Source organism: Sceloporus occidentalis, unplaced genomic scaffold (genome assembly GCF_023333645.1).
Source record: "Sceloporus occidentalis isolate IW3139 unplaced genomic scaffold, rSceOcc1.0.p SCAF_5, whole genome shotgun sequence".
Lineage (NCBI taxonomy): Eukaryota > Metazoa > Chordata > Lepidosauria > Squamata > Phrynosomatidae > Sceloporus > Sceloporus occidentalis.
This window is the reverse complement of record NW_028316985.1, coordinates 174,251,363-174,265,173: the sequence shown is the minus strand read 5'-3', so window position 1 is coordinate 174,265,173 and position 13,811 is coordinate 174,251,363. Positions and strand designations below refer to the sequence as shown.

Below are 13,811 nucleotides of genomic sequence, written 5' to 3'. Positions count from 1 at the left end.
CTCTTATATAGTACCTTTGCTCTGAGAACCTATCAAAGCCTGACAGTGAAATAGACAGCTTGAAATTGATCTCTGGAGGATGGTGTGCCCGCTGCCACCACTATGTCTTTCTTCCACCATTCTTACCACTTCACTATATATTATCAATTTCAACCACCACCACCTCCTCCTCCCTCCCCTCCTTGTCTTTTCATTCTGGCATGCATGGGTATTATTTCTTCTTCTCCTTTTGTGTGTGTGTTGGACAAAGAAAAGAATGAGAAAGGACAAAATGGGGGAGGGAAATGGAAATGGTATGACATAAGATATGGACAAGGACTAGCCAAAGACCTTGATATCAGCTGATCATCTTTCAAAACATACATTTTCTTAAGGTTCATGTGTATCTAAAGCATGGACATTAGACAGTAAATGCTGATTTTTTCCAACCATGGAGTATAAGTCTTTTTGCAACAGTAAAAAGCATGCAACATCATTGACCCTTGGCACATAATTTAAAAGGACATGTACACCTAACAATACCAGAGATATTTGAAAGCCAAAATTAATGTAGTAGCTCATTCAACAAAAAAGGAGTAACCACTGAATATATACACAACCTATACCACAAGTAAACATTTTCCACATCACCAATATTTATTTCAAGTAGTTTCTTTCTACAAAGGTATAGTGGTGGCCTGTATACCCAAATTATCAAATTTTGATGGGATTAAATGTATTTCTAGGTCACAAGAGATTTTGAGTATAGAAGTTAAGGCACTTTTCTATTGGTTAACTCCATATCCCTCTTAACTCTAACTTTCTTCTCCTAATTATATCACATAGTTACAGTTTTCTTTTATAGCCCTTCCCCATAATTTTTCTACCCTCCAGTGGTGACATATGCCTTGACTTTGCCAGCACTGATATTATTTTGGCCTGCTTATGTACACCCATGGCTGCAGGCTTATCTGACACCTAGAAGCCACCTTTCACGTAAAAAGTCCCACAGTACCTTTCAGTGGTTTGTGTGGCACTGCTTTGAGTAAGTGTGAGAAAGCAAAATGGTTGGCTACATATTAGGTTCAGTTGCTATTAGGTAAAGCTTGTGGTTGTTAGGAAGACCTGCCAAGGTCACTTTGCTGTGCATCCTCCCCAAACGTGTCTTTAGCCCTGCTTGTAAAGAATTGAAGCTACATGAAAGGCTAGATTAAAGTGCATGGGAACCTGGAACACTTTCATACCTTTCAACAATTCTATATCTTACATTTCACTTTCAACAGATGTAAACTGGGACATGTGGTCAAGCAACATCAGACTGTGGTCAAGATGGCAAAAGTTGTTGATGATGAAGAAGACACAATCAAGGAGAGGCTGCAACAGTTTCCCTGTGCTTGAGTCTACTGGAAAGGGCAAGTTTCTGCCCCTTCCTCTCTTCTCCCACCGATGAGTTAATTGAGTGCAAGCAACTTTTGCACTTTGAACTCAGTGTGAGTATGCTGAAGTAAGCTGAGGCCAAAGTACAAAAGTGGAAGAAGGAAGGAGAAACTGGGACATTTTAAAAGCAGCTTAAAAAGTGGAACAAGAAAGATTAATTAGGACTGTGCCTGAAAACTGGAACAGTTGGAGGGTGTGCATTTCCAAATGCAAGGACTGCTCTGTGCAACAAGGGTGGCCCACTCTAGCAAGAGTGATGCAAAAATGAGATCAAGAAACAAAATATAACATTGTGTAGCACAACAGTTTCATGCCTGACTTGCAATTTGGATGTATCTGACAGCCTGAATCCCTATGTACAAAAAATATGGACAACAACAACAACAACAACAATTTATTTATATCCCGCCTCTCTGTGCAACACAACTGGGGCAGCTTGCAGTAATGCTACAAGCACACTGTAGAATTAATGCAGTTTGACACTGCTTTAGCTAGTGTAATGGCATCATCCTATGTTATCCTTGGAATTTGCTGGGCCTGCAGAGCTATCTGACAGAGAAGGCTAAATATCTTATAAAACTAAAAATCCCAGAATTCCATAGCATTGAGCCATGGCAGTTAAAGTGGTGTCAAATTGCATTAATTCTGCAGTGTAGATGCTGCCTAAGTGAAACACTGGGGGTATCAGGAAGATTATCTGAAACAATTGCACTAGTAGTGACAATCTGGCCCTGGTTATGTGCCTTGTTTTTAGCATCCAATGCTATACAGCTTGCCTGGTAGAAACCGCATTGGATCACTAGCACATTTCAGTATACATACATGGGATTGGAGAATTAAGTGTGCACCAAAAATGTATGTATGTTTAGAGAACCTAAAATGAAATATTTCATTTCCACCTTAAAAAGAAAAGCTCTCAAGCAACTAGCATTATACTCTTTAGAGATTGAAATAAATATTACTCATGGGAGCAAGACTTTCTGCACCATCACCCTTGCATACCTTCTCTATGTTCCTTGGTTTTCAATCTTTGGCCACAATGTCCCAAGTGGCAAATCAGTTAGTTTCCACATTTGCTGCTCAGTGACATTCTCCTAATTTATTCTGACCAACGTTTTGTTATATGCAAATCTTAATTCACATATGCAAACATATTCTAAGATGAGCCTGCCTTATCCCTCATTCAGTTTCATTTTCTAACAAATTGGAGGAATTAACAAGGGTGGGTGGTGTATGTTGGTAAATAATTTCTCAATAAGATTTGTGCATGGCAAAGCAAAGAAAGCAGAAAGCTCATGGAACCAAAGTCAAATCACCAGTCATCATATGCTATTGCCCAATTAACAAGAACAGGAAAAATGCATACCTTCCAACTGTCCTGATTTGTCAGGGACAGTCCCAATTAATCCTCTCTCATTTCCCTCTTTCATCTTCTCTTAACATTTGCTAGTTTCTTTCTCCTCTTCCCACTTTCCCTCATTGTCCTCAGCTTACTTCAATTGCTGCAAACTGATTTCAAAATTCAAAAGTAGTTTTCACTCAAATTAGTATGAGGGGGAAGAGAGAGCAAAAGGAACAGAATGTTGCCCTTCCCAGTCAGTTCTGGCAAAGGTAAACAGCTGTGGTTTCTCTTGGTTTGTGTGTTCTTCCTCATTAATAACTTTTGCTATCCTGACCACACTCTGAGGTTGCTTGGCCACATGTGTCTGTGAAATTGTTGGAGAGTATGAAAAATGTCTTTGTTTTGGTTTGGCTTTCTTGTCTTTCAAACTGTGAAAATTAGCAGACAGGGAAATCTGAAACACAGTGCTGGCCAGAAGACATAGTTTGTGGGCTGTGTTGAGCTTGCTGGGGGACAAAATGTGCAGGGCTACAGAAAGGAAAAAGCAGACATATGAAATACCTTTCATTTTTGGTTCTAACTGCTTCCTGGCACCTACTTAAAAACAAATTATCATGGGATTTGCCACATTATTATATGTTTACCTTGCTTTTCTATCTTTCTTTTCCTTTTTAAAGACTCCCCTGACAGCTATTCTTTCAAAATTATCCTCAATGATGAAAAAAAAGATGAAAAGATTACTGCAGAAGCATGTGTGTCCAAACACAACTCATCATTTTAGAAATATAACACTGACTCACTATCTTTTTAGACTTACTCATTTAAGTTGTGATACTCTCAGACCTTCTAAGCACATATGCGAAGATGGTAAGAATTATGACTACAGGGCAGATACATCATCAATGAAATCCCTTAAAAATGAGGGAAGGTGATTGCAGTGTTCATTTATTAACTTAAATTCTCAACCTGCCCCATTCTAAGAGACCAGAGCAGGTACCAAAACTAAAATCAATCATCCACTGCTCAGTGTCTATTGAAAATAAAATAATATAGCCATCCAAAACCCCCCACTAAGAATATAACAGAAGGTCATTTATCTGAGCTGCAGTGAATCAAAGGTCAGCTGTGTTCCCACTCTTCTACACATATTTATATTAGTTCTATTAGGTTGTGGTCCCATCATAACTGAGAATACTTTCCCCTAAAACCTGGAGGCTTACCTCCAAGTAAACATGATTAAGAATGCACAGCTGGCCTTGGATGGAGGGGAGAGACAGGTAAAAATATAGAATAAAAATGAGCACAAAGCCATCAATAGATCCATTCAGTATTAAAATGAAATAACCATTCTCTCATTACAAACCAGTCATACAATAAATTGTCATTATTCTCTCTGTTAATGTCAACATATTCTAAGACATCCTTAGGCTGTTGGGATATAAAATGTTCTAGTGTAACACGAAAAAGTTCAGAATTTAGAAAAGTTACTTTTCTGAATGCAAACATCCAGGATCTCCCAGCTTGCATGATCACTGGCCACAGGCTGGATGACCAATTCTGGGAGTTTTAGCAAAATAAAGTAACTCTTCCCAGTTATGGAAAAGTAACAGTTTCTAATAAATCAGGAGACAGCTAACTTCTACAGAATTCTGAATGTATAGCAAATGTTCTATCATCTTGCATGTAATTTTTCAAGTAAAGGCATTGTAACAATGGCAAGGTACCCTTAAGCAATCTTTACTCCATTAACTGAGCTCCCTTAAGGGTCCACATATGTTCTAATATTTTAAAAAGGGCAGAAGAGAAAAGGAAATGAAAATGGTACCTAGAGAGGCCCATGGGCTAAGAAGGATACGATCAGTGCCAGGAAACAACACAGCACCTTTAATCATTTCTCCCATGATGCAACCTACTGACCACATGTCAACTGAAAACAAAAAATGAAATGAAGGTAAACAAGAACACAGCAACAGAACAACAAATAAATGAGAAGACTTATCTGGGGCTGGGTCAACAGAAAAGATATATATTCCTTGCTGCTAAGATTCCAGAAAAGAATCATACCTGGATGATTTGGGTCTCAGACATCAAGGTCCCTTTCACACAATGCAATTATAGCACTTTCTTCCACTTTAATTGCCATGATAACATGCTATGGAATTCTGGGATTTTCAGTTTAGGGAGGGGTATTTAGAATGCATGACCAGCAAATTCTAGTGCCTCACCAAACTATAAATCTGAAGATGCCACAAGATGCTGCCATGGCAGTTAAAGTGGAATATAGTGTTATAACCATGAGGTGTGAGAAGGCCCCAGATCTGAAGCTTGGAAGCTCTTCTCCTTTGAAAGCAGAATTAGAATCCCCCCACAGCAACACAAATACCTATCATTGCATCCATCCCTTTGTCATAGAATATCCCTGCATCACCTTCCCACTGTAAATTAACAGAGAGAGTTGCTGGAAACAGTGACCAGCAAGGCGGTATAGGAACCAAGCCAAGGAAACAGGAGGAAGTAAAGCAGGCACTGATCCCTTCTTTGCCCTCCAGATGCATTTGCCAAAATATGTTCATGTGAACACTAGAATCCTAGCACCTATAGTTTCACTCTTCTCATATTCTTATCTAACATGTATACTGCATAATTGAAAAAAAGGGCACAGTATACCACGACCAACTTTCAATGGAATATCCCTATGTATGTCTCCTTTAACCATCACACACCAAGATTTTTTTTAGTAAAAAACCTCTTTGCATTAAGTTTTTTGTGAACCTGCATTTAAAAAAACCTTACATTAAGTGAACTTTGGAGAATTTCTGACTCTAGTGGAATTTCAATGTACTCAAGGCTAGCACTAGGGCTAGCATTGGATTATCACTGTGGTCCGGGTAAGAGTTAGGGTTAGGATTAATAGTAGGGTTCAATGCGCAGTTTTTGCATGTCTTCAACTTATTATGAATTCCAACACTCTGCCTGAATGGGTCCAAATTTTTCAGTTGACACTGTAGGCTTAATTCTGCAAACATGACTTTTGAAGACTAAAATGTCCCATTCTGGTGCACGAGGGTTAAAATGGAGTGTGGCACCCTGCAGATAGCAAAGCATGAGTGATTAATTCTCAATGCCTTGGCTGCAAATGACTTCATTTTTATTGAGGAGGAGATTCTCTTTCCCAAACAAGCATCCTTCTCTGTGTTAAAGTCTTCTATTTTCAGAAATGGAATGACCTTGTCATTTGAGCTATAGTAATTTCTATGAGTAAAACAAAAGATGGATTGCATTAGATTTGCCAGCTGGGGAAAGTTGTGGGCTAAAAAGAGATTAAAAGTTGCTTATTATGGAGGTTAATTTTAATTGTTAATTGTGTCTATACTTGCCTACATGCACAAGGGTAATGCAGCATGAAAGAAAGACAGACGGAAAGAAAAAGAAAGAAAGAAAGAAAGAAAGAAAGAAAGAAAGAAAGAAAGAATTCAGTGAATTGAATAAGACCTAAGGCTAGCTGTGTATGTCACTATGTCTTTGCACTTATAATTAAATGACTAATTTAAAAATATAAGTCTTCTTCTGCATTTTTATAACCATATTGCTTTCTATTCTAAGGAATTTTTATTTTCTGAAGAGATATGCAAATCATCTTCCCTTTTTAGCCTATAGTACAGAAAGTACATTTCTTCCTTGGATACTAAACAGCAGCCAAGTGTTCAAGAGACTTAGCAAAGCATGGTTACTGCTTTAGAAATGCAACTCAAAAGCTATTCATTTGCTGTGGCAACACCTTTTGGAATTGATGAACATATGGTCACTGCATCCTGGGAAAGGAAAATTTAGAATAGGAATTAAAAAATGTACATCTAGGTATGATGAGGACATTGTTGAAATCTAGAGCTTGGCAAACCTACTGGGCTACAGCTTCTGTGCCCAGGGATTCTGGCTGTTTTACACAAGAAAAGATAATTTTGCTAAGCTCTGTTGTAACCTCACCCTATTAATCAAACTGGAAGGTAGAGCAAAAATACTATTTATTTTTCCCCTTTCCTTAGAATCTTTGAACTCAGCTTTGGGGGTAGCTTACTGGGAGACTGATCAGTAAAACATCACCTCAATGTGCATTTATGAGAATGAATAAAGAAGAAGTTTCATAGGAGAGATTACAGGCTGAATCTCCCTTATCCAAAAGGCCTGTGACCAGAAGTGTTTTGGACTTCAAATTTTTATTTTATTTTGAAATACCTATCTTTGCATATATATACATAATGAGATAGCTTGGAGATGACCCAAGCCTAAACACAAAATTCACGTACATTACATATACACCTTATACACATAGCCTGAAGGTAATTTTAGACACTATTTTAAATAATTGTGTGCATGAAACAAAGTTTGTGTACACTGAACCATCAGAAAGCCCTATCTCAGCCACAGATGAAAAAAGTTTTGGTTTTGAGAATATTTTGGATTTTGAGATTCAGATTAAGGGAGACTCAACCTGTATTAGAACAAGGACAGAAAATAAAGTAAACATATTATGCCTTTAAAAAAAGAAAGAAAATGTGGCAGCATTTGGATTGCCCATACTGCTTTAATAGTCTCAGATGGGGGATCTTTCAACTGCTAAACGTACAGAAAAGGGCAGCAAAAATGACATTATGAGGGAACATTGTCTATACATGTGACGCACCAAGAACTCATGGCCTGAGCCTGATGGGATGACTACTTCCTCTTCTTGGATTTAGGTCCACCACCAATGATAAGGCAAGAATTAGGAACCTCCAGTTAACCTCCCGCTCTGGTCCAGAAGATCTCCACAAACATCCCTCTCTTTCCCTGAAATCTCTCTCTCTTTTTTGCTCATCCCTTGCCTTTTCTCAAAAGAGAATATTAAGTAAAGCTGAGTCATTGTGTATATGTGTGTGTTTGCACACCTACAGACATGAATGGAGTATATGTTCATGCATGGATGGCCTGTCTCAGTGTTTCCCAAACTTTGGTCTTCCAGGTGTTTTGGATGTCCGTTCCCAGAAGCCTCAGCCAACTTGGCCAATGGTCTGGGATTTTGAGCGCTGAAGTCCAAAACACCTGGAAGGCAAGAGTTTGGGAATCACAAAATGGCAAGGGGGAGTGAAGGAAAGGTCAGAAGTTAACCATAAAACCGAAATAAGCTAGAGTCTTACTGAAAGAAAAGTATTCTGAAATAAGGAAACATTCAGTAGCTACAGAGGTGTTGAGCTCTTAGGAATCTCAAGGAAAAGAAGGTTATGCACTACCAGAGCATTCTATCATCAAAGTAACTGGCACATAACAATCTGAACTGTAATTATGTAATTCAATGTAATTTTTATTTGGTGTCCGCTTGGTAATTTCCTATTGGGACTTGATGACTGCTTTTTCATGACTGGCTAACAATATATTCCTATGATGTGCTATATGTTGTTGTATGCCGTTGCTAGGCAGAGTTTCAAAAAATAATATAAATGGTAAATTATACTTGCTTTAGTACCAGATTTTGCATGCAGACATCTAGACTGGCACTGTATTATTAAATAAACTGCTGTCTTCAATTCACCATGATCGATTCCTGATCCGCAAAGTTGGCACATTTCCCTTTCAAGACCATGCCCACTTTAGCCTGTGTCCCTCCTAATTTTGTGCTGGCAGACATATCCTAAGATCTGCCCAGAGGAAATGATGTCTTCAAGACCAAAAAGGTTTTCTCTCCCCAAGCCAATGCATTAGGAGCTTTCAAACGGTCAGGCAACCCTAGCTAAGAGGAGATACGCTACAGATTTTTTTAAAAAGGGATGAGGCATAGAGATACTTCCCCGTTCTTTCAAAGCTACAGCTCAGGTTTACACAATAAAATTCTGGTTTAAAGATAATGTTTTAAATGATAAAGCATAATAAACAGCTTTAAAAAAAACAACCAACTTAAGAAAGAATTCAATTTTGAGAACCTTTCAGATGAGTTGGATTACAATTTCCATCATATTCACCTAGCCTTGTCAATGTTCTTATGTCTGTGGGTGATGCAAGTTGCCATATAATTTATTTAGAACAGTGGTTCCCAATCTGTGCTCTGAGGAGCCCTTAAGACTCTATGTGCCTTCCCAGGTACTTCATGGCTGCTCCATGAAAATGAATTAAATAGAAGTTGAATGAAATTAAAGAATAAGAATATATGCTTATAAAAACTCCTAACCACCATTAATCTGTAAGGCATATGGTAGGCCTCTTAGTGGGTCTGCCATAGAAATAAGGGCTCTGCGAGTCAAAAAGGTTAGGAACCCCTGATCTAGAGAATGCTCAGATGGGAAAAACTGCCTTAGAATTAGAGGTGTGAAGGAAACTCTTTAAAGTCATGGTTTTCAACAAAAAACCACAGAGAGACTCTTCATCTCCATTATTAATCAACCAAATCACCCCTCCCCCTTCCAGGTTTCCATAATTTGTGTAATATATCTCTGTGAAAAGCTATTATTTTTTCCTCTTTTTGGAGCAAAGCACACAAATACAGCAAGGACATAAAGACTGTCCGTTTGACCAAAAAAGATGTAAACAACATATAATTAGTCTAAGTTGTAAAAGGCTATGCAACAATGCAACAACTATGGTAGTTTAGAAACACAGTATATATAACTTGCTCTGCTTGCTTTGAGAAATCCTTCTCACAAATGTGAAATCTCTCATTCAGATCAACTGAAAAGATCTCATCTTCTCAAAGGTAAGGTAAAACTATTGTGATTTCTTTTGAGACACGTGAGATTATCAGCATTCTGCACAGTCAATTATTGGGACTCTATTCTCCCTTAAGAATAATAATAATAATTTGTTTTATTTATATACTGCTATTCCAAAGATCACAGCGGTGAACAGCAAGTAAGCTAATTAGCAAGTAAGCTAATTTGCCCCCAACAGTCTGGGTACTCATTTTAGCGACCTCGGAAGGATGCAAGCCTGAGTCGAGCTTGGGCCCTTTTGCTGGTCTTGAACTCGCAACCTTGTGGTTTTGAGTGAATGGCTGCAGTACAGGCATTTAACCACTGCGCCACCAGGAAGATTTGGACCACTTGTCCTGCAAGTCTCTTCTAGGCCTAACACTCTATGGTTTTGGTACTATTTCTTTCTAATAATTTGATCACATTCAAATTCAGAATTAGAGGAGAAAGATTTAAGGAAGAGGTGGAGTTTGGTTCACTCCATTATTTGCATTCATTCATATTTACATGGTGTGTGGATACTGGAATTATTTATTTTAATCAATTGCATATAGTCACTTTCTCCTCTAAGCACAAATGTATCTTGACTGTAAAAACCTTGAGTAGACTTAAGTTCCCTTGCTGCTACTTAGCATATCATTACTTTTATTTGCACAAAGGTGTAACTGCTAATGTGGCAGCCAAACAGAAATGTTGAGGAACAAAATGGCAACACCTTTTCATTCTCTGTTAACCAAAATGACATTGAAAAGACAATGCAGTTATGTCTTCATCCATTCCCAACCTATTTGTTCCTTCAAGAAATGCTTCCCTCATTACATTCTTTGTGCTGATGTTTATGGAACAAAACTAATAATTATGGGCACTCAGCTAATCATTTACTGTATTGTTCCGGTATTGACATTTTTATTGATGTTTTGTTTTTGAGTCTGAACACTGGCAGTGAAAATGGCCTAGCTCCCTATCAAGGGAGATTTATCTAATTTCTTCTTCAGTGACTTTTTGTGGTTATGTAATGCAGCACAGCTCAGATATGTTTTGATAATTCACATCTTCATCCTATTGTAGAGATTGGATTCCATATTCTTACTAACCCCAACTTTGCACTTTTGGGGAAAATGCTGTACTGTTCATTGCCATTCTTCGTCAAGGCAATTTAGTACATTCTCATTGGGAGAATGAGTGCTGTGCAGAATACGGCATTTAAAAAAAACAATTTAGTGTTTCATAAATCAATAACTCTTTAAAACTATCCCGCACCCACAAGAAACCATGCAAATGAAAGAGTTGTGAATGCACACTGGCAAAACTTATATCATTAGCAGTTAAATAATAGACGGACAGATTACATCAGTACTTTTGAACTGAGCATGATGGGTGAATATATTAAGATATTAAGAGGCACACCTTCCACATCACTGAGGGCATAGATGTTACTCCATATGTGGTTTTCATGTTTAGACACACCCTACAGATGTGTTGTTGGGTGTTCATCTATGTGTATTTCATTTTTAAAAATAAAATCCTATATATCAGTTTGTCTACCATGTTATGGTAGATTGTCTTTCACTCAGTATTCAATCCTGTATTCCCTACACTGGGATAGAAGGAAAATGACCTTACCATGTTGGAAAAGTTTACCCTATGTTCATCAGCAAAAGGCGGCAAATATTAATTCATGCTCATGACATTGTGTTTACCATATCAACTGTCAAGGAACTCTGAAGCTAGTTTATTAACATGTCTCCTCTTGGCTTACTGGTGGAAATGTCCCTTTGTTCTTTATAAAGCAAGCAAGGTGTAATGCAAATGTGTGATTTCTTTTGCCCTTTTTTTAGTATAAATATATTTCTTATTTGATCTCCACAAAGCTAAGCAGGAAAAATTCTTTCTTTCTTTTTTCTTTATTAGACAGCAGTTGTTTTCATTTTCTAATATTACTTTCACCACCCAAGGAGATGGTAAAAGGAATACCATCAAAGCTAAAATGAGCAAGACAGAGCAGGGTTTGGGGTTAAGCAGAGTTTTGTTAATGATAGAGATGTCATGCACAAAAAAAGAGGAAAGCTCATTCTGGAAATCTGACTAGGACGTCCATTTCTAGGAAGCTCGAGAGGACGGCTGGATGTCTTCTAGTCCACAAATGGGTAAGTCAACACATTCAGAACAAAATGTTGTATCGACCCATCTCCAGAGTCCATACAGCATTTAGGCGGACCCAGACTAATGATGCATTAGCAAGCAAAAGATTATGATGTCACCACAAACATCAAAAAAAAATCATGATTTTCAAAAACATTTAGCCAAAAAGGGAAGGGGGCAGGAAAGATTTAAAGGAACAAATGGGCTGTTTTTTAAAAAGCAAAATCAATATGAAAAAGCTTTCATGTTTGTAAATGGTGGTTGGTTCTCTATACAAGAAAAAATGGTACTAACAACATCATGTGTCATATTACTTTTTTCTTCCATTTGTGGTTGTTTCCCAAGTTCCTCCAATCATAATTACATACACCTCTTACAATCAGCTTTTTTTTTTTTTTTTTTGCTTCTGTCTTTGTACTCTTCTCATATATTGTTTGCTTAGTAGGAAAAGGTCAGGGAAGAGGCTGTGGGGGGTGGGAGAGAAACAATTCGATAAAGGCCGCAGCAAATGGCATAAGGATACAGTCCCTTCCTGGAAAGAGGATTTTGTGGCGCACCATTTCTCCCATAATGCATCCTACTGACCATATATCCACTAGAACAGCAGAGACAGGGAAATGAAGAAAGAAAGGGAGGGGGAGGAAAAGTTAACTAAGACACTTTGGCTCCTAAAGGAGGGGAAAAAGAGCAAGTTGATCAGAGAAAAGCAGATTTATTGCACCTTCCACTGGATTTTTAAAAATGTAAATCACACACACACACACATCATAAACAGAAGTAGAAACAATGCCCATTATAGTAGGAACTTAATCACTTTGACTCTATTTCATTTTTTAAAATCCTTTCAAAATTAGAGATAATTTGTTTTTAAAAGGATTGCCCAAAGTTAAATGTAACAAGAGCCATAGATAAAGGCCTTAAATGTTTAGGGCTAAAATCTTATACATACCTACTCTGGAATTTCCTCCCTATTGGGAGGAACAAACTCCCTTTTGCAACAGGACAGATACCAACCCTGATAAAGTTTCAGTTTCCACTGAAAATTTGTTTAACCTAGCATTTATTGATTTATTTATATCTATCTTACAGCACAATCCTAACTATTCATGATTGCCAAAGGCCATCTGAGTCAACACTAGTCCAGCTGTATTTTAACCTAACTGTGGATTTAATGAATTCTTTATATTAGGTTGAAATGTGTTAATGAAGGGAAATAAAAATAATTATAAGCACAGACACATAAGATTGAGCTTCTGATATATTTTTTTGCTTTTATGTATGCCAACCTCTCTGTGTTTCTTCATTACAGTTTTAATCAGGCCATTTTCTTTTAACAATGCCAGACAAAGGGGCATCTCTTGTGTGTGTTTTTGTTTCTCTTTTTACTAGAGAAAACACTCAGTTCTAGAACAAAGCAGAAATTGGATGGAAATTAATCATTTGAAGTGGGCTGCTTAACTTCACATCAAGAGCAAGCGATTTAAAATCACCAGGGGGTTATTGCTGCTATCCTATGAAAACATTTGAGAAAGGACTCCAACTCTGTGATCAAGTGAATGCACTGTTTTTTCACCTTCCCTTACCCCAACTTTTTTCTCTTGTGCCTGTAAGCACTACATTCCTGCAAATTACATCCAAGGATATGTAAACAAATATTCTACTGCAGATTGCCATGATTGGATTAACCATCTGGAGATGAAAGTGTAGATCCCTGCCCCACACATCAGTAGAAATGTAGGTAATGGTGCTATCATGACATTTTGTCTTCCATTTAACATTGTAGATCAGCCAGGCACAGCCAAGTGCATGGCTCCTTCTATGAGAGTGCACTACTCCTAAGTGATGACTAGCAAAGGGCATTGTCTTGACATGTGAAACTGCTAAAAGATATTCAAAAGCTGCCCCATGCAGCTGTCGGTTTGTGTGAAGGAGGCTGACTATAGAGGGATTCTCCTGTTCCATACCATTCATGTTTTAAAGACCTCCATCCCATGCATCTGGCAGAAAAACAGTCTTTCTTGGAGTTTCTCCGGACAATTTGATAAGACAGATAGAAAACTCCCAAATGGAAGGAGAAAGTAGAGAAAGCAGTGGTTGTTGAATTCCTGAAGGGGTTTGAAGTGTTTTTATAACTGGGGATGCATCAGGTTGTATGTACTTCTGTCTGCAGGAATCCTTAGTAATGATGGCATAAG

The 13,811-nt window shown here is 37.8% G+C and overlaps 1 protein-coding gene across 5 annotated transcripts in view; it reads right to left on the bottom strand.

The window, feature by feature from the left end:
- Positions 1 to 13,811, bottom strand: part of MAPK10 (mitogen-activated protein kinase 10) — a 268,834-nt gene that overhangs the window by 53,960 nt on the left and 201,063 nt on the right. For 4 of the 5 annotated variants that reach the window (XM_089526169.1, XM_089526166.1, XM_089526170.1 and 1 more), the window contains one exon: positions 12,140 to 12,211. In XM_089526169.1, coding sequence (XP_089382295.1) covers positions 12,140 to 12,211 — 72 coding nt within the window. Of the gene's footprint in view, positions 1 to 4,613; positions 4,686 to 12,139; positions 12,212 to 13,811 lie in introns of all 5 variants that reach the window. The other variant, XM_089526167.1, reaches the window with a different exon arrangement.